The sequence below is a fragment of the Hylobates moloch genome, unplaced genomic scaffold (genome assembly GCF_009828535.3).
Source record: "Hylobates moloch isolate HMO894 unplaced genomic scaffold, HMol_V3 SCAFFOLD_22, whole genome shotgun sequence".
Taxonomy (NCBI): Eukaryota; Metazoa; Chordata; class Mammalia; order Primates; family Hylobatidae; genus Hylobates; species Hylobates moloch.
Genome location: NW_026652297.1, coordinates 22,319,991 through 22,342,226, shown reverse-complemented (window position 1 = coordinate 22,342,226; position 22,236 = coordinate 22,319,991). Strand labels below are relative to the sequence as shown.

The window sequence follows — 22,236 nt, the reverse complement described above, 5'->3', positions numbered from 1 at the left end:
AAATGGTATTTCTAGTTCTAGATCCCTGAGGAATCACCACACTGACTTCCACAATGGTTGAACTAGTTTACAGTGGTGACTCCATTTTCTTAAGGGTCTGAATGTTTGTGTTCCCAGAGGGCATAAAAATGTTAGTAAGGTAATTTTTATAATTGAGGAGAAACATATGTTTTTAATATGAGATGTAGGCTAGGTTCCTTATTAATACTACCACCAATTTGAAATTTTATAGTTCACAGGTAAGTTTTGATAAGAGCTGATCTTAGTATTACCACTGAAAAGGAAGTTTACTAAGCAGGATAATAGCTGCAAAAGAAACCTGGGTGTTGTTGCCCCTCAAGGGAACAAATGCTTTCAAATTCTTTCTGGATGTTTAATTATTCTCATACAGTAAAGAACTGATAAGCTAATTTATTAAAGCAGGTATTCTAAAGATTTCTCCCAGACATATCACTACCTTATAGTCACAAAATATAATAACCTTCATGTCATGAAAAATATGACCATTAGTTGCTGTCTAATATGGTATCCCCTAGCCACATGTAGCCACTGAGCTCTTGAAATGTATGCTGTGAGTATAAAATATGCACTGCATTTTGAAGACTTAGTATGTAAAAATGAATGTAAAATTTGTCAATTTTTTGTCTTCATGTCAGGCTGATAATAGATTATTAAAATAATTTTATCTTTACATTTTAAGTGTGAATACTAAAATATTAGAAATTGCATGTGTGGCTCACATTGTAATTCTGTTATCAGCATTAGTGTTTATAATTATTTTCAGATGTTCCAGATCGAACATCAGCAAACATTTATTGTAGCCCCACAATGTGCAGGCACTGTGCTAGCTTTTTTCCCAGCAGGTGAAACTGGTAATGACCGCACTTGCTGCCCTTAGTGAAATTTGTCCATTGTAATATAAGCAGGAACACTAGTAGTTGAACACAAGAAGCCTGACCATCAGTTATTTTCTGTTCCTAGGAAAAGCCATTCACAAAATATATGTATCCTAAAAATTGGGTAGAAAGGCCTATTTCCAAAACTTTTTTTGTCATTTTGAAATAATTCCTTGGAGTCATTCTGCAGGATTCAGAAATTTAAATTTAATTATATATATTGGCATAGTCTTTTTTTCTTTGTTTGTTTTGTTTTGTTTGTTTTTTTGAGACAGAGTCTTGCTCTGTTGTTACCCAGGCTGGAATGCAGTGGTGCGATCTCAGCTCACTGCAACCTCTGCCTCCAGGGTTCTCCTGCTTCTTCCTGAGTAGCTGGGACTACAGGGTTCAAGTGATTCTCCTGATTCTGCTCAAGTAGCTGGGACTACAGGCACGCACCACCACGTCCAGCTAATTTATATATTTTTTGTAGAGACGGGGTTTCGCCATGTCAGCCAAGCTGGTCATGAACTCCTGACCTCAGGTGATCCACCGGCCTTGGCCTCCTAAAGTGTTGGGATTATAGGCGTGAGCCACCGCACCCAGCCAGCATAGTCTTTTAAGTTTGGACAAATCTGGGTTTAACTTATGATGTTTCTAGTGGTATTCATAACTGGGTTCTTTAGCAAGTGAATTAAAGCATCCAAGCCTCATTTTTCTCATACATAACCATCTCACAATGTCATTAGGATTAAATGAAATAATATATGTAAAGGTATACATGTACAATATATACATGGACAAGCAGTTTGCAAATATCACATTGCTGAAGTGTATTTTAATTTTCTGATTTTTTTTTGCAGAGGGAATAGGCAAACTAGGGAACTATGTATGTAGAGAAGGTTGGAAACAAAAATTAATAGTACCGAGCTACGATACATATAAAATCTAGAATCAAAGAAAAGGTTTTTGGGTCTTAATATAATTTCAACATGAAAACAATTGATTTTTACAAACCTGGAAAGCTTCTGAAGATTTTTGTTTTATTATATTGTAATTTCTTTTGAATGGAAAAACTTTTCAACAGATTTTGATAGAATTTTACATACAAATTTCATATAATTAGATTTGATATATAATGCCTTCCCTCCTTCAGAAAATATTCAAGACAACTAAATGTTGTAAGATTTAATAGATATAACTGCTTACAACGATTTTTTTCATTTTGGAAGAAAATGAAAAAAGTTATAATGGTCCCCAAAATGCTAACTTTTTCTAGGAGTATAAAAAAATTTAATGCTCCTACCTGAAATTTTAGATTAACTCAGAAATTGAACTGTAATGTCAAATATTGAGAGTCTGGAGATGATAAGTAGAGTATAATATCACAGGAGTAATAAAGAAAATTTCCCAGAGCTGAAGAAAGATACTTGGCCTAGAGATAGAAAAAAAAAAAAATCTCATAAGCAGGATGAAAGTAAAAATGACACACCCTAGGAACCCCATAAAAGATTTACAAAACTTCAAGGAAACTTCCAGAGAGAACAAACAAAAAGTTTGTTTATAAGATAATCATCAGATAGACATCAGATTTCTCATTGGTAAAACCAAAGACCGGAAGACATTTAAGTTTGTTTTCAAAGTTCTGAGGAAAAGTTGTTGTTTTGAACTAGAGTCTTATTTTCAGCCAAGCTAACATTCACATGGGAAGAAAAAAAATAGACATTTGGGGACATGTAAGAATTTAGGTCTATCAACAGACCTGCTACCCTCCCCGCTCCCAAATACTTATTTATTTTATACACACACATATCCCATCACTTGTAAAGGTAAAGTCATTCTTCTAAAGATCTCTTGAACTAATAAAGAAATGTTTAAAAATTACAAATGTAGAAGTTCATGATAATGATAGTGCCAAATACCAAAACCCTGAAAGACAGAGATAAAAGGCCACTCAGAAGAAATGAAATTATTAGAAAACAAGAAAGACTGTAAAATATCTAAACATACAACTCAGGAAGATAGAAAGCAAACATCAAAATACAACTAAAGTAAGTTAAGGTATGAATAAAGATAAAAGAAAAGATGAACAGCACATAATAAAACAGATTACATGAGTGAAACCAAAAGATAGTTCTTTAAAAACAATGAAGTAACCCAACATTCAGTGAGTCCGATCAAGAATAAATGAGAGAAAAATACTAACACATTCAAAATAAGAATTATGAAAACTGAAGATACAGAAGAAGGACAAGTTGCTATAAGAGACTACTATATACAACTTTATAAGTTGAAAATGTAGAAGAGTTTTCTCTTGCTGACTTAAAAATTACCACAAACTTAGTGATATAAACAATACAAATTTATTTAACATTTCTCTAGGTCAAAAGTCTGACACAGGTTTCTCTAGGCTAAAATCAAGGCTTTGGGTGGCTCTGGGGAAGAATCTGTTTCCTTGTTTATTTGCTATGTTGGCAGAATTCAGTTCCTTTTAACTACAGGACCAAGGTCCTCATTCCCCTACTGTCTGTTAACTGAGACCCATTCCCAGCTTCTGGAAGGTGACATATTCCTTGGTTTATGGCCCCATTTCTCCATCCTTAAGGCCAGCAACACCAGGTCAAGCCCTTCTCATGTTTGAACTCTCTCCTCTTTCTTCTTGAGTTCGTTCTCTGTAGCTCATTCTTCTGCCTTCCTCTTCAAGAACTCACAGGGTTAGGTTGGCCCATCATGATAACCCAAGATACTGTCTCCATCTCAACATCCTTAACCTTAATCACACCTGCAAAGTCTCTTCTGCCATGTAAGGTAACAAATTCATAGACTCTGGGAATTAAGGGCTTAGGTATTATTCTGCCTCCCATATGGTTTTTTAAAGGAAGATATGAATTATCCCAAGAAGAAGAAAATTGACCCAAGAAGAAGTAGAAATCCTTAATAAGGGAACAACAACAACAACAACAAAATCCCAAAAGTCATTACAGCAATTCCTTTAAAAAGTCACTAACGCTGGAGGGTTATAAGTCAATAATCCAAACTTAGAAGAGATGAATAAATTCAGTTATATAAGCTTATAAAAAGATGGATTTTTTTTCATTTTGTCAAAAAGCCTTGTGAATCAAAATGCCATGGCTTCTTGATTTGTCTTTTGTTCTATGGCCTTTTAAAAGTAATTTGAAATTCAAAACTAAGCCATCCTTTTGTTTTAGCTATCACTTTCCACCACCTCCAAGGCAATAAAAGCCACTGGCTTAAGGAGTTCCAAGGAGCAAGGAGAAAATTCATGAAAGGAAAAATTCATGGAAAAAAGGAGAAATTTATGAAAAGAACAAAGGAAAAACCTAGATTTGTAATACCTAAATTATATTCCACTATATTATCTTAGGGTAAGAAACGCTTCCTAAGCAGGACCCTAAAAATGAAAGACATAAAAGAAAAAGTAGACATATACAGAAAGGATTAATTTCCAGAATTTAGAAAAAACTTTCCTCAATCAGTTTTGAAAAGTAAAATGAGCAGAGAGTTCACAAAGGACCTTAAAATGGGCTGGAAATATGTTAAAAGATACTCAGCCTCGTCTAGTTATCAGGAAGCTTTAAGCTAACATAGTGAAGTCCTCCTCTATCTGATTAACCACATAAATAGATGAGTAGATAAATATATAATGTCATGTTATATTTACATATAAACACATGTGCATACACACACACATATATAAAATATCACATCATATCCAGTCTCCACAAAGATGATAGGCCTTCAGAAATTGCAACAGATTCATAAATTGTTAAAAATCTTAAGGCAATTTGGAATTATTTATCTAAATTTAAAATGTGCATATAGTTATACATAGCAGTTCCACTTATATAATTCTACCTTGTAGAGAAATAGCCAACTGTTTGTGCCTAAAGATGTACCTTTCTAAAATGTTTATTGATGTTTTGTTTGGAACAGCTAAACATTAGAAGAAACCTAAATGACTACTCAAGACTGTTACAGAAATTTTTTCCCCACGGCTCTTAAAAAGAGGACATATGACATAGACAAATTTCTAAGAGCAAAGTAGGTTCAGAAAGCAAGTCAGCAGAGAGAAGCACTTTTGGAGTAGCATGGCAGGGGCCCCTGAAAATCTATTCCTCCATAAAATCATAAGAACAGTGACAAAAATGATCAAAATAAACTTTTTCAGAACTCCGGAAGTTAACCAAAGGATGACAACAATCAAGGAAAACTGGCTGGATCTTAGTAAGAACAGCGAGTTTTATGGCATATTAGCTTGCTGTATTCCCGTCACCCTCTTTCCAGCTCTACAGTAGCTTTGACAACTAGTAAGTAACCTTACAACCACAGGACGATGCACAATGTATCTGGAGTACCCTAAAACTTCTATCCCCAGTGAATTGTCACCATTTGACATGTCCAGCAGCTCCCCAGAGCTCACTCATAGGGCCTTATTCAGAGCCTGCTAAGAAACCCTATCCTTAAGTGTATGTTGAAATAGTCAGTAGGAATTATTAAACATCACAGCTGCCTAAGGCAGCACTACCAGTTGGAGAGAAAACAAGATGCTAGCCAAAAATTTAACAAGGAAAATCAGAGGCTAGCCAAAAACTGAAAAGGAAAATCTGGGGAATGAGATGTCCATAAGGGGCTTTGAAACGCTCCAGCATATTCCTGGGATTCTAGAAGACCACACAGGTGTGCAGTATTGTGCACATGCCCAGGGAAGACTTGAGAAGGGCATAATCTCTCTACTCTTAGTGAACTTAAGGCTCTGCAGAGGCAGGAATGAAGGCTAAGAGTTGTAAACTGACTGCTGTCACAATACATACAAAGAGCCCCTGGCAAAGGCTAACAGACTTATTGGTTCAAGGCATTTAATGAAAGGAAATCTCTGTCTCTTAATGGACCACTAAGCTAACCAGGCAGAAACTTCCATGACCACACACAACAAAGAATATAGACTTCACAGAATTAATTTAATAAAGTTACTAAAACAGCAACAAATAACAGGAAAAACAAGTTCAGATGGTGGAATAGGATCTGATTCCCAGAGTTGCCACATATTATTAAAATGTCCAGTTTTCAATAAAATTATAAGGCATGAGGAAAAAAAAACACAGGAAAATATGGCCCACACAAAGGTGAAAAAGCAGGCAATACAGACTGTGTCAGAGGAAGCCTGGACATTAAACTTACTGGATAAAGACTTTAAGTCAGCTACTGTAAATATGTCAAAGAACTGCAAGAAACCCTGTCTAAAGAACTAAAGGAATGAATGAGAATAGTGTCTCATCAAATAGAGAAGATCAGTAAAAAAATAGGGGCTTTATAAAAAGAGAACTAAGTAGATATTCTGAAGTTGAAAAATACAGCAACTGAAATTTTAAAAGTTACTACAGGGGCTCAACAGCAGATTTGAGCTGACAAAGAATCAGAATTTGGAATATATGTCAACTGAAATTATCCAGTTAGAGCAACAGAAAGACAATAAAGAAAAACAAAAAGAGCCCCAAGGACCTGCAGAACACCATGAAGCATAATAACATACAGATAGTGAGAGCCTCAGAGGGACAGAAGGAAAAGAGAGGGGCAGATGGAATATTTGAAGAAATGCTGCCTGAAATATTTCACAATTTTTATGAAAAGCATTAGTACATACCTCAAAGAAGTCCAATTAACTCCAAGCAGGATAAACTCAGAGATCTACACCTAGATACATCATAGTCAGACTGTCAAAAGCTGACAACAAAGAGAGTCTTGAAAGCAGCAATAGAAGAACAGCTCATGATATACAAGAGTTCCTCAGAGTAAGATTGACAGCTGACTTCTCATCAAAAACCAGAGAGTCAGGAAGGCAGTAGGATAACATATTCAAAGTGATGAAAAGCCAGTCAGTCTAGAATTCTATTATATATCCAATAAAACTATCCTTCAAAAAGGAAAGAGAAATTCAGACAATTACAGATAAATAGAAACTAAGAGTATTCAATACTAGTAAACCTTCCCTATAAGACATAATAAAGAAATCCTTCAGGCTGAAATGAAAGGACACTAGACATCAGTTCAAATCCACACAAAGAAAAAGAGTTCTGATAAAGGTAGCTGTGCAGGTAAATATAAAAGATAATATAAATTTTTCATAAATCTTGTATTGTTAATATGGCAGTACTACCAAACTGATCTGCATATTCACTGTAATCCCTGTCTAAATCCCAGATGTCTTTTTTGGAGAAAATGGCAAACTGATCCTAAAATTCATATGGAAATGCAAAGCACCCCCAGTAGCCAAAACAATCTTGAAAGAGAACAAAGCTGGAGAACTCACATGTCTTGATTTCAAAACTTGTTATATAGTTATTTTAATCAAAACAATATGATACTGACATAAAGATCATCATATATAAATGGAACAGAGTTGAGAGTATGGTAAGTTGATATTCAACACGGGTGCCAAGATTATTTATATGGAAATAGTAGTCCTTTTTACAAATAGTTGTGGGAAAACTAGATACCCACATGCAAAAGAATGAACTTGAGCTACTTCTTCATGCTGTATACAAAAATTAACTCAAAATAAGTCATAGAATTAAATGCAGGAGTTATAACACCCTTAGAAGAAAACTTGAGTATATCTTCATGACAGGTTAGGCAGTAGTTTCTTAGATATGACACCATGAGCACAAGCAACAAAAGAAAAAATAGGTAGATGAGACTTCATCCAATTAAGCAGTTTTGGGCTTCCAAGGACACCATTAAGAAAGTGAAAAGATATACACAGAAAAGAAGAATTTTTTGCAAGTCATATGTTTGATAAGGAACTTGCACCCAGAACATATGAAGAACACTTACAACTCAAAAATAAAAAGGAACATACTCCAATTTTTAAATGGGCAAAAGATTTGGATAAACATTTCTCTGAAGAAGATGAGTGTCTAATAAGCACCTGAAAAGATGCTAAGCATCATGAGCCATTGGGAAATTGCAAATCAAAATCACAATGAGATACCATCTCACACCCACTAGGATGGCTGAAATAAAAAGATAGCTGATAGTAAGTGTTGACAAGCATGTGGAGAAATTGGAACCCTTATACAATATCCATGAAAATGTAAAATGGTGTAGTCACTGTTGAAAACAGGCAGTTTCTCAAAATGTTAAATGCAGACTTGCCATATTGACCCACCAGTTCCACTTCTAGATATCCATGTGAGACAAAGGGAAACAATATGTCCACATAAAAAACAGGAATGTTCATAGCAGCATTATTCATAATAGCCAAAAATGTATATAAGCTAAATGTTCATCAACTGATGAGTATATAAACCAAATGTGGTACCCGTACAATGGAATATTATTTGGCAATGAAAAGGAATAAAGTGCTAATACATGCCATAACATAGATGAACTTTTAAGCACTGTCCGAAGAGAAAGAAGCCAGTCACAGAAGACCACATACAGTATCACTCCATTTACATGACATGTCTAGAAAAGGCAAATTCATAGAGCCAGAAATAGATTGTGATTGCAGGGACTGTGGGAAGAGGGGGTATACTGGAAATAACTGCTAATGGTCATGAGTTTTCTTTTCTCAGTGATTAAGTTGTTCTAAAGTAGATAGTTTTGATGGTCATGCATCTCTGTAAATGTACTTTAAAAAACACTGAATTATGTTCTTTTAAAAGGTGAAAGTTATGACATGAACTATATCTCAAAGTGTTTTCACAGTTAATCTATTTATAAGGAAAGTGTATTCGCATATAAGTGGGATAATTTTTAAAAAAGAAAATAATAGGTGGTTCCTGAGATCTTTTTCGGTTCTAATATTCTAGAACCCCATGTTATTGAGATTATTACCATGAAGAAGTATCCCTGGGAAGTTAAGGCCTGGAGTCCTGGTGGTGGGTGGGAAACATGGAGGGAGAGAAGGGAAGAAATAAAGGCCTAGGTGGAATTTTCATAGTCTAGGCCCTTATAAGCATAGGATACTTCTAGGCCTTGGGGCCTGTTCTGTACTCTTTCCTAACTTCAGGGGTCCTTCAAGGCTCAGCTCCAATATCATGCATTACAGGTTGGATTCTTCAGGAAGCAGACCCTGAGATAGAAGTACAGAAAGTTTATTGGGGGAATAACACAGGTGAAAGGAAAAGAGGAGGGATCAGAGTTGGGCAGAGGGATGGGGACAGACCATGATGCAGATCTAACAAGTCTGCCAGTTCAAAGGGAAACTCTGCAGCCAAGATTTCCTATTAAAGGAGTCCTGTATTGACTGGAAATGGGTAGACCCTTTATTCCCAGTCACTAGCTAGGAACCACCCTGAGAAGAGCATGATGTTACTTCAAAACCTGAGGCAGATCCTGAACAATCTAATAGCTAAAGGCTATCAGCTAACCATCTTCCTTGAAGTCACAAATATTTCCTTAAAGAGGGCTATGTCAGCCCTCCAAATCTGCCACACTCCCTTCTGAAATGTGGCTTGACTCTCTCCTTCTATCCAAGGGAAAGGTAATAGCTCGCTCCTAAGAAATATAACATTCTTGTTAGCATTCTTGGTTTATCATTTACCTCCTTACCCCTAGGTTCTGCACTCTGGGAGGAAGAAACTTAATCTGAATCCCTAATGTTTAATGCAGAGGAAGCTGCAGTGTAATAAAATTGTCTGGAGATCAGGGACAATCAGGGACTCCCAGGTACTGGGAGTAGATAATTACTATTCTAACTATATTGTAACAACCTTTGACCCAAGATTAGAGAATGTTAGTCTAGAAAGTATCTATTATTATCTACTTGATTTTCTTCCTATCTCTGGCTGCTGCTTCTCAGTCAGCTTTGCTGCTTTCTTGTGATATCTCTGACTTTTAAATTGTAACGTTTCCAAGGGGCCAATCTGTGGGCCTAAATCCTTTTTCTCTCTATCCCTTCTCCGTTGATAACCTCATGTTTAAATACAGTCTCTATGGTACTGACTTCAAATGTATATCTCTAGCTCACATCTCTACCCTAAAATCCAGACTCATTTCCCACTGCTTATGTGACATCTCTATTTGGATATCTGACTAGGCACCATAGACTCAGCAGGTCTAAAACTAAACTGCTGATTTATTCCTAAAACCTGCTTCCCCTCACTCTTCCTGACCTCAGTAAATAGCTACTCCATCATTCTTCTTGCTTAGGCCAAAAACTGGAAGTTAAGCTTGACTGTTCTCTTTCTCTCATACTCCTAATGGGTTCTTCCGTAAATCCAGTCAGTTTTGTCCAAAATGTGACCACCTCTCACCACCAAGTTATGATCATTCTGAGTACTCACATTTTTGCGTTAGCAAAAATTGGTTCCTCTGCTTTTGCCTGTGTTTCCCCTGACTCACCCCCGCTTGCCCATCTCTGATTCTGTTCTCAATACAACAGCCAGAGCAGTCCTTTTAAAATGTAAGTCAAATGTCACTCCTCTCCTCAAACGCTCTAATGACATCCCATAGCTTCCCTTCTCAGAATAAAAGTAATCAAAATCATCTACAAATCCCTACCTGTTCTGATTCCCCTGCTTGCTCTCAAACCTCATCTCTCACCCTTCTCCTCTTCGCTCTTAGCTCTAACCATACTGGTCACTTTGTGATCTCTTTGAACACACGAAGATCCTGCATTAGGGCCTTAGTACTTGCTGTTCTTGCGTATTTTCTGCAAAGCGGGTACTTCACCTTCTTCAGGTTTTTGCTAAAATGTTAATGTTCCTGAATTTTCTGTGACACCTTCCCTTACCAGAGGGAAGAGGAGAGATGCTTTTTTGAAAAACTTTGGCCAAAGATTTGGATTTTGTAATCTTGCTAATGTAAAGTGCAGTATAATAGATTCTGGTTTCAGTAATTAAGGCATTATTCCATTAGTGAAGAAAAACCCAGTCATTTAACCATTGTTTACTGAAACTTTGATTTTTTTTTTTTAGTTCTTTTTATATATGTGCAATGCTTGGATAATCACAGTATAAAAAACATAGAAAACTATAGTGGTAGATACCTTCACTGTTTTTTTAAAAACTAGTGGCTATTCTGATACATAAAAATGCCTGCATTTTAATACTCCATAGTGTCATTATGTTGATAGTATCAACCTAGTGGTATCATAATTGATGATCATTTATTAAAAACAGTAGATTCAATAGCTTAGTGAAAGAGTCTGGTGTTTCATTATTTCTACTTAATTTTTCTTACAGGGCAAAGTTCTAAAAACATCAGTTCATCTCCAAGCGTTGAGAGTTTGCCTGGAGGAAGAGAATTCACTGGCTCTCCACCTTCATCTGCTACTAAAAAAGATTCCTTTTTTAGCAACATCTCACGTTCCCGCTCACACAGCAAAACTATGGGCAGAAAAGAATCTGTAAGTATTTAAGGACAGTTTTCTCTTCATTCTTCATTTTCCTCTCTAGAGTGCTGCATTTATGAAAGCTCTGTTAGTGCCCAGTTTTATAAAGCTCTTAAAACTTTTATGGACTACAAGGAATTATTTTATCAAAAGTATTTTATTATTATACTTTAGTAATATTTTAAGGCTGTAGCCTATATTACACTGGAAAAAAAAAAAAGTAGCATCATTTTAAAATAAGTTGAATCTTTCCTAAATCCCAGTCCTTTTTTTCTCTACAAATGCCTTTTTGTCAAAGCCTGTGTTTTCTTATAAAATTTAACAGATAAATGATGGAACTTCAAACAAACCAAGGTGTTTTTTCCATTTTAAATATTTCTTGAAAATTAAAAATAATTGATTTACCATTTAAAAAACTATACAAACTACATTTAAATTATATTTTGATACTCTGTAAAATTCTTTTTTTTTTTTTTTTTGTGAGACAGTCTCAATCTTGGCTCACTGCAGCCTCCACCTCCTGGGTTTAAGCGATTCTCATGCCTCCTGAGAAGCTGGGATTACAGGTGTGTGCCACCATGCCTGGCTAATATGTGAATTTTTATTGGAGATGGGGTTTTGCCATATTGGCCAGGCTGCTCTGGAACTCTTGGGCTCAAGTGATCTACCTGCCTTGGCCTTCCAAAGTGCCGGGATTACAGACATGAGCCACTGCGTCCAGCGCCGTGTATATAAAATTATATACATATATATAAAATGTATATAAAATTCTTTATATACATTTCTCAAAAGGATATAGCTAAGGCATATCCACTGCTTTAAAAACTTGGTTGTGTCTGAAATTATTATAAGCCAACTTCACGTTTAACCACATTTTATAACAGCCATGTATAGCTTAACAACAGTGATACATTCAGAGGAATGTGTTATTACGCAATTTCATCATAGTGCAAACATCATAGAGTGTACTTATACAAACTAGATGGTACCGCCCACTACACATCTAAGCTGTATGGTATAGTCTGTTACTCCTAGGCTACAAACCTGTATAGCATGGTACTGTACTGAATACTGTAGGCAGTTATAACACATGGTAAGTATTTTTGTATCTAAACATATAAAAGGTACAGAAAAATATAAGGTAAGGTATACAGGGAAAAAAATGGTACACCTGTCTAGGGCACTTCTGAATGGAGCTTGGAAGTGGCTCTGGGCGAGTAAATGAGTGAGCAGTGAGTGAATGTGAAGGCCTAGGATTATTGTGCACTACTACAGACTTTATAAACACTGTACACTTAGGCTACACTAAATTTATTTAAACGATAGTTCTTTCTTCAAAATAATCTTACCTTACTATAACTTTATGAACTTTTATTTTTTTAATTTTTGATTCTTTTGTAATAACACTTAGCTCAAAACAAACACATTTTATAGCTGTACAAAAATGCTTTTTTAATATCTTTATTCTGTAGCTTTTTTCTATTTTTAAATTTTTTTATTTTACTTTTTAAGCAAAACGGAGACGCACATTAGGCTAGGCCTAACCAGGGTCAGGATCATCAGTATCATTGTTTCCACCTCCACGTTTTGTCCCCCTGGAGGGTCTTTGGGGGCAGTGACGCTCATGGAGCCATCACTCCTGTGGTAACAATGCCTTCTTCTGGAATACTTCCTGAAGGACCTGCCTGACACTGTTTTAAAGTTAACTCTTTTATATATATGTAACTAGAAGTACATTATAAAATAATGATAAAAAGTATAGTATAGTAAATACATAAACCAGTAACACAGTCGATTATTATCCTTCACTGTACGTAATTGTATGTGCCATACTTACATATGACTGGCAGCACAGTAGGCTGGCATTACCACAAACAATCCATTGCACTATGACATTATGACAGCTATGATGTCACTAGACAATAGAATTTTTTAGCTCCATTATAGTCTTATGGGACCACCATCATATGTGTGGTCTGTCATTGATCGAAACATCATTATGTGGCACATGACTGTAGTTTAACACCTAATATCTTAATAAGAACTCATCTGCCCAGTGGAAGATGCCAAGGTAATACAGAAAAGGATCTAGCTATAGCTGAAATTATACTAAATTAGAAAAACAAACAAACAATTAACCTTTGAGAGATAATTATTTAAGATACATAGAATATTATGTTCTCTATCTGTGTGACTTTGTATGTCTTGGGGCAAGACACTCAGCTTCTGGCGTTTTAACCACCTTATCTGCAAATTAAACATTTTTGCTCTTTGAAGAGTTTACTACCTGCCCTCTTAGGGATCCCTTCAACATGTAGGAACTGTGATTCTGTAGTATATAAAAGAGCAGAGAGGAACTTTAGTTTAAACCTGGCACCTTTAGTGCAAGCATTTAGCTCTGTTCCCTCCTTAAATTCCACTGCAGGGACAAGGGCAGTTAAAGATAAACCCTCAAAGAATAAGAAAACAAAAGAAAAAACAGTAGCAATAAAATTTTGTTACTTGGAAAACAGATAACAAGTGACAACGAAGCAACCTAAGAAAGCTGAACCTTAAGTCAGTGGTAGGCAAAAAACAAAGCAGCAGCTTGACTTACACTGTAAGATTCTCCAGAAGCTCAGGAGCTGCAAGTAAAGATGAAGGTAGAACTGAAGACATGACAACTGGTCAGAAGCTTCTGAAAGAGGAATTAGATTCCCTTCCCTATGTCAGCAAAAGACTGAAAGTTTAATTCTCTGAAAAGTGTACAAAATGTCTATGGTCTGAGAGATCAGGCACATTCCAATGTGAACCACCCTACTGGAAAAGGGATAATGAATATACTTAAATGCTAGATTTGAGACCCCAGGCCTCCGCCACTTGCTTTCCAGAGTACCAGTATGTATAGCCCTTCAGGCAGGAGATTTGGAAGGGTTTTCTCTAGGCGAAAGACACGTATACACAGCCATAAATATACTCACCCTAGGGGTGCTCCAAGAAAACAGCCAGTTACTTTTTAGTGGACCCCACCATTAACGAGCTCCATCCAAACACAGAACTTCCTCTTAGCTTTTTAGTTCATACTATTTTATATGAACAAGACAGCCAAGGATCACCAGACACTTGAAGAGAGGATTTGATAATGAAAGACAAAAACAGAAAAAAGCAACTGGGAGGAAACAGGCTGTGCAGAACAAGAAAACAAAAATCATATTTTAATAGATTTTTCTGTTCTCTAAATGTTATATTTTTCTAATGTGATACCTTTTCGAATGTATACGTTTTTCTAAAATGTAAAACTCAGTGGAAGAGTTGGAAGAGAAAGTTGAGGAAATCTCCCCTGAAAATAGAATATAAAACAAATAGAAGAGGGAAAAAACATAAGAAAATTAGAGAACTGGCCCAGAAATTTTTAAAAATAGGAGTTTCAGAGTGAACAGAGAAAATAAAATGAAATGTCAAAAATACAATTCGAGAAATTTTTCCATTAATTAAAATAACTGAGTTTTAAGGTAGGAAAAGTCCAGACTGACCCACACAAGAAAAAACAAACCTACACTCAGATGTATTACTGAAAAAGTTCAGAAATCTGCAAACAAAAGAATTTTACTGACTTGTAGAGTTGGAAAAGAAAGATTCTAACAAAGAATGAGGAATTAAAATAGCCACAGACTTCTCAGTAGCAACACCAAAAGCAAGACAATGGAGCGATACTTTGAAAGTTCTGAGAAATGCCTGGGCGTGATGGCTCACACCTGTAATTCCAGCACTTTGGGAGGCTGAGGCAGGTGGATCACCTGAGGTCAGGAGTTCAAGACCAGCCTGACCAACGTGGTGAAACCCCATCACTACTAAAAATACAGAAATTAGCCAGGCATGGCGGTGGGTGCCTGTAGTCCCAGCTACTCGGGAGGCTGAGGCAGGAGAATCACTTGAACTCAGGAGGTGGAGGTTGAATTGAGCCAAGATCGCGCCACTACACTCAGGCCTGGGCAACAGGGCAAGAATCCGTCTCAAAAAAAAGAAAAAAAAAAAGTTCTGAGAAAAAATTACTTCTAACCTAGATTCAACATCTGGCTAAACTAGTAGTTAATTTTGAGCATAAAATAAAGCCATGTTTAGACATTAAAGATTCAAAAAAATGATTCTCACGTACCCTGGGAATCCACTGGAGGATATGCTGTACAAAAATGAGGACATAAACTAAGGAGGAGGAACCTGAGAACTAGGAAATAGAGGATCTAAAGCAAAACAAAAAGATCCCCAGAATGATAATGTTTATAGATCCGAAGACTATAGCACTGCTAAATAGCAGACCCAGAAAGTAGTAGCAAGCCCAGGTTGGAGCAAGTTGGAAGGTTCCAGAAAGATTTATTCAAAAAGATAAAATTGAAAGAATGACTAATATATTTTAACAAATTAAGAGATTTATACAACTAGGCATGAGTTTGGCTGATAACTTTGTAAAAGCTAAACTAACCCCAAAAAAGGACAATTGGTAACACCAAAGGAAAACAAAGTATGTGTAGGAAAAGAAAGAAAGGTTATGATAAACCTTATAACTGAGCTGGGATTAGAATTTACATAGACATTATAATATAAGCCTATTGAATATGAATCTAATGAGAATCACACTATACCTGTTGAGAAGATGGGGCGTGGGAACTATGTGCTTGCATGAAGAGAGGAGGGAGCAGGTTATCTTCCATAGTGGGAAATCAGGGGATAATACTCTCAAGAGAAATCAAGAAGTGGCTAGATAAGTTAGAGATAAAGGCCAGCTGTGGTGGCTCACGCCTGTAATCCCAACACTTAGGGAGGCTGAGTCAGGAGCATTGCTTGAGTCCAGGAGTTCGAGACCAGCCTGAGCAACATAGTGAGACCTGTCTTTACAAAAAAAGTTTTTTAATTAGCCAGGTGTGGTGGCATGCAACGGTAGTCCCAGCCACTCGGGAGACCGAGGTAAAAGGATCACTTGAGTCTGGGAGATCAAGGCTGCAGTGAGCAGTGATTGTGCCACTGCACTCCAGCATGGGATGCAGAGCCAGAGCTTGTCTTAGATAGACTAGGTAGATACATAGATACATAGATGATATAGAGGTGAAAAAAACAAAATGGGTAAAAGAATTTAAAGTGGTTTTTGGGAAGCAAGAAGTGGAGGGTGGGGTTGTGGGAACTGTTCTTCATAACAAGAACAGTTGTATAAAGCACCATTTCATTGTTATTGACCATTTCACTCTATTAACACTTATATAAGTGTTACATATATAACTTAGATTAAAAATAACAACTAAAAATTACAACAAAGTAGAATGTATTGGCATAATAAATTAGAAGAGGAGATTATCTGCCTGTGCAAAGAACGTGTCTATGAAGAACCAGAGTAAGAGAATAACAAATGAGAAAGGCATATGGAGACAGGTTTCATTTGCATTATCATATTTTGGTGGCATATGGATTAGCCTGCAACACCAATTAATTGCTTTTCTTTATGATGATACTTTAACTTAAAACTGAGAAGTTGACTAAAAATAGAAATAAAGTAAGTCTAACTCTCTACATAGACCTGCTGTGAACCAAGAGACAGAATGCAAGTAATCATTCAAAATTTAGTATATTTGCTAACTTTGGGGAAGGAAGTAGGCAGAAATTTTTAAGATAAATAAGCTCATCGTTTTCCAAGTAATAGTTCTATCTTATTATTTTATTAAATAGTGTGTTAAGTCAGTACACTTTGCCAGTTCTTGCCCATTCTGGGCACTTATTCGGATTGCGCCTCCTTGTCCCTATGATCTGTCAGAATCATGTGACCAGTTCTCTCTACTGCGTTGTGACTGAATATGTATGTATTGTCACTGCAAGGCCATCCACAGCTCTCTTTCCCTCTGACACCATGAACAGAACCTCCCTGATAACTCATGATAGACATGAAGTATGAGTGAGAAATCCGCTTTTGCTGATCTAAGCTTCTAAGCTTCCAACAGTGCACAGTTGAAAAATGCTTAGGCCCATAGCCGGGACTCATTCTCCCATGGGAGCCGCCTGCTGCCGCTAGAGTGGTCCCAGGACACCAGAGCCTATGACTGGGTACCTACCATACATATAGGTCCAATTTGCTTTCGTTTCCAGGCCAGTGTCATGTGATACAGCGATATTCCATATCCTCAAAAAAGTTCAAGATAGCTTTTCACTTAAATTTCTTACACAAACCAGTGGCCAGAAATGAAAGCAAAGACATCTCTTGGTTTGGGTCTCTTGTCCCTTGAACTATATGATGATACTTTTCAGATTTGAAGACTCAGTTTATCTTTTAAAGTGGTTCAGGGTCAAGAAACTGTTGATATTAATTGCCAAAATGGTGGTAGAAAGAGACATAAAACCTAAAATAATCTAGTAGTAGCTATCAGTCTAAGCACAGTAAAATCTGCTTGTAATGGTTTTGAGAAGTGATTGTCAAAATCTATATAGGTATGACATATCCTGGACAAGCATCATATAGTGTGTTGTAGAACTTGTTTTCTCTTAATATTGCCTTTTTATGTATCATACATACCCTTTCTATAATCCACAGCCTATCTTCTTTAGATAAAAAAAGAAGTATCACATTTACCCCTGTTAATGCCCTTGATTTAGGCATATAATGAAAGAGGGCAAGATTCAGCTTAGTCTTTAAAGAGGTAACAATTAAGCCTTGTGCCAGATTTTTATAAAAGATGTCATTATACTTCTTTACTGAAATGTGAAAACTAGTAGAAAGTTTTAAAATTGACCTCACTTCGTTATTATTAGTACTATTATTTTGAGGATTGGTATTGTTTTGTCTTGAAGAGAAAATAAAACGTTTTGATACTTTTAATTTTATGCTTTATTTTACATGATTAATATAAATGACATCCAATACTTATCTTTCTAGAAGTCTATTTTTAGGTGGCCATTCTTCCGTTAAATAAATTTTTACTTGTTTTAGCACTGTTAGTCATGTTCTATGATTGTTGCCAAATCATTTTCTAAGAATATCTTTGCTAAGGTTAAAGTATACAAAAAATAGAGTATAAGAAAAATTCTGAGCCTAGGCAACATAGTGAGACCCCATGTCTACAAAAAATTTAACAAAAAAATTAGCTGGGCATAGTGGCATGCACCTGTAGTCCCAGCTACTGGGGAGGCTGAGGTGTGAGGATCACTTGAGCCCAGGAGTTCAAGTCTGCAGTGAGCTATGATTGTGCCACTGCACTCCAGCCTGGGCAGCAGAGCCAAGCCCCTGTCTCAATAAACAAATAAAAACTTGAAAACTGACTTGTCTATGTGAATAAGTTATAATATTTAAGCACACCAGCCAACTAGAAGTATTTTTGTTAATTTCCTGATAAACTGCGTGATACTTTGGTATGATTTGTAATAATTATAATACATACCAGCCTTCAAAGATCTGAAAGTATCCATGGTTCAGAATCCTCTCTAAACCACAGGAAATCAAAAAAGGTCTGAGCTGAAAGTCTCTGCATAAAACAGGATGCATAATGGGATACTCCCTTACCTGAAGGCCCACAGCACTGCAGGGGGGTGACCATCCTGTGTCTTTATGACCCCTGTGACCCCTGTATGCATTCGTCATTGCCCTTTGGTAGTTTGAACATATACTATGGTCATACAAATATAATTTATTTTTGTATTATTCATCTATTCTTTATCATGACAAAATACCAAAAAGTGTCAGATAAATGAAAACGAATTTGAAAGCAGACTCTTACTTCTAGAAAACTGGAGAATTGCCTAACCTATTTCAGGCCATGATCTAGAAATTATAATTTAAGACATTATATCTGTTTGTTTAAGAAATGTAAGAGAGCAATCCTAATAAGGATGCTTAGAGTGAAATTGGAAGGGGGAAAAGTAATTAAACTAAAAATATCTCATCCACATGAGATGCATAATATGATTAAATGCCATATGAACAGCAAAGACAGTAAACAAAATGGTGTTAGATGACAGACCACCATGGGCTGTATTGGTGAGAGATAGATCTGAACCACTGATGATGTATTTCTTCTTCCATTGAATACAACCATTATTTTCCCTTAGGAAAATAGCTTCCTAGGACAGGTAGTAGTGGTGGATATTGAGCAGGCAGTCAACAATACCTTCTATAGGAGTTCTCTTCTCCCTCACATCCCCTGACACATCCAAAATAGTTAGAATTGTATCAAGTTGCTTTGGGTAAAAATAAGAGGAAGTAGTATATCAAATGAAATTTGTTATTATTTCATATAACAAGAGTCCTGAAATAGGTCTACGATTGGATTATTCAGCTGTTGAGTAGCATCACCATCTTTCCACTCTGCCATCCTTAGTGTGGTTTTATCTTCAACTTGCTCTCATCATGTTCTCTCAAGTGGGCTGACACAGCCAATTATATCACACACACGTGCATGCACACCCCTTCTAGAGAAGTCTACTTGGGAATTCCCCAGCAGGATTTTCCTTCCCATATCACTGACCAGAATTAAATTCCATGCCCACTTCTTAACCAATCTCTGGTAGGGAGAAGGGTTACAAGAGGCTCATGACAGAGGACCAGTAGTTGGGGGGATGTGATGAGGCAGCCAACAATTTGATAGGTAAATTACCCTTGAAGTATTAATTGCCAAAATGGTTTATTTAATCCTTTCCTGAAGGATTTGCATTTGAAAAGAGCCAGTTCTGCTGTCATCAGTCATATTTTACTGGCAGATTTTCAGGCAACTGGAGTTAAATTGGTGGTTTGAAGGGAGAAATTGAGCAGAGCAGCCTTCCCAGAAGACTAGAATTTTCCTAGTTATCTGATTTTCTTTTCAGTCAGTGACGTATACTTCCTGGGAAAACATGTTATGTGGAAAGCATTGACTTCAGTGAATTTCTTTATGAGCTTAGGGATGGAATTGAAAACTGGAATCTAGAGTTCATCTAATTATAGGATTTTCAAGTGAAAAGTACATATATATAATCTCTTCTTGTTTAATCAGTAGTGTTAATAACTGGAATAAAATACAGTCTCATTTAAAATATATTCCCATTTAATATAGTTTATTGAAATGAATAGATATAAAGTGAATTTAAACATCAGCAGTTTAAGTCTCATGATAGTAATTTTAATCTTAGGCCAAATTAACCTGGATATTTGAAACATACATTTAGTCATTCGATGTTTTATAAACCTTGTTTACAATCTGTCTGCCAGTAAATGTACTCAAGGTCAGGAAGAGTAGACTATTTATCTTTGTGAGAGAGTTCTTTCCTTCTTTCTCCATCTTTTTGCATCACCCAAATCATGTAACTCCATTGCAAAGAAATGTGAACATCAAAGGAAGCATCATTAAAAGCCCTCCATTTTCAACAGTTTTAGCATGACATTTTAATTTAGCTTTTGTAAACAGGTTTTACAACCAACTTTTAAAAATCCTTATGGTGCAATACATTTATTTTAAGTTAAAAAAAAAATCTGAGAAGGCTGTGAAAGCAGAATCACAGGAAATAGAGTGCTGCAATGTCCTTTGCAGAACAGTGCCCTTTGGGTCGAGTGAAACACTCATTCACCTCATGCTGGGTCTTCTTCCTCCATCGCTTATCTTTATCTTCATCCTCTATATAAAATGCAAAGATGCCAGATTGTACCTATGCTGAATACTGCCCAGGAGGCATAGACAATGGTTTGGGGAAAGCTCAAGTGAAGCAATTAGAAATATTTACAATCCCAGGCCAGAAATATTTTGTGGGTTTGAATCATGCTAAATTAAATGTGTCATTGATAACATTTGCTTCTTTCTAGTGACCTGTCTTGAAACTTGACATTTGTATATTCTTTCAGTGCCACATTGCCTTGGGGACAGTTATTTGTACCCTAAAGTGCAGATGTGCATGACAGGGAAGGAAATGAGGGCTTTGACTTGTCTGGGCAATTGGAGGTCAGCCAATGCCAGAGACCAGATTGCAGAGTGTGCATGGTTGTCCTCTTCTTTCCCCCTCAGTGGCATCACCACCCTCTCCTACAGTGTCTTCCTGCTTTTAAACCTCTTGTCCCTGGCATCTCATCATTTATCCTTTGAACACCTGTGTAAACTTTTCCAGGAAGTTATATTTTTAATCCACTGGGCTTTCATTGCAGAAAGAGTGGCTTTACTTCTGTCATAGAAATTCTAGGCCTGTTGATAAAGGGGGGATCTGTATCAGGCAGGTGGCCTTCACTTTGCCCCTGAAAACTTAGGGCTAAGGAACCCCCTTTTGGTTGTTCCTCATAGCTAGAGCTTCTATACCCAGACAGTTGAAGGCTTGGCCACTGTATTAGTCCATTCTCTTATTGCTATCAGAAACTACCTGAGACTGGGTAATTTATAAAAAAAGAGGCTTAATTGACTCACAGTTCTTCAGGCTGTACAGGAAGCATGGCTGGGGAGGCCTCAGGAAATTTACAATCATGGCAGAAGGGAAAAAAGAGGCTGGAGAAGGAGAAAGAGAGATTGAAGGGGGGAGGTGGTACACATTTTTAAACAACCAAATCTTGTGAGAACTCACTATAGTGAGAACAGCAAGGGGAAAATCCACCCCATGATCCAATCACCTCCCACCAGGCCCTCCTCCAACTCAGAGGATTACAATTCAAGATGAGATTTGGGTGGAGACACAAATCCGAACCATATCCTGTACCTGGCTCCTCCCAAATCCCATGTCCTTCTCATATTGCAAAATATAATCCTCCCTTCTCAACAGTCCTAAGTCTTAACTCATTTCATCATTAACTCAAAAGTCTACAGAGTCTCATCTGAAACAAGGCAAGTCCCTTCCACCTATGAGCCTGTAAAATCAAAAACTAGTTACTTCCAAGATACAATGGGGTACAGGCACTGGGTAAATAAGCCCACTCCGAAAGGGAGAAATCAGCCAAAACAAAGGGGCTACAGGCCCCATGTAAGTCTGAAACCCAGCAAGGCAGTCATTAAATCTTCAAGCTCCAAAATAATCTCCTCTGACTGCATGTCTCACATCCAGACA

The 22,236-nt window shown here is 36.7% G+C and overlaps 1 protein-coding gene across 11 annotated transcripts in view; it reads left to right on the top strand.

Moving 5' to 3' along the window:
* Window positions 1-22,236, top strand: part of TBC1D5 (TBC1 domain family member 5) — a 590,707-nt gene that overhangs the window by 522,757 nt on the left and 45,714 nt on the right. For all 11 annotated transcript variants that reach the window (XM_032143402.2, XM_058433544.1, XM_058433546.1 and 8 more), the window contains one exon: window positions 11,084-11,247. In XM_032143402.2, the coding sequence (XP_031999293.1) occupies window positions 11,084-11,247 (164 nt within the window). The remainder of the gene's footprint in view (window positions 1-11,083; window positions 11,248-22,236) is intronic.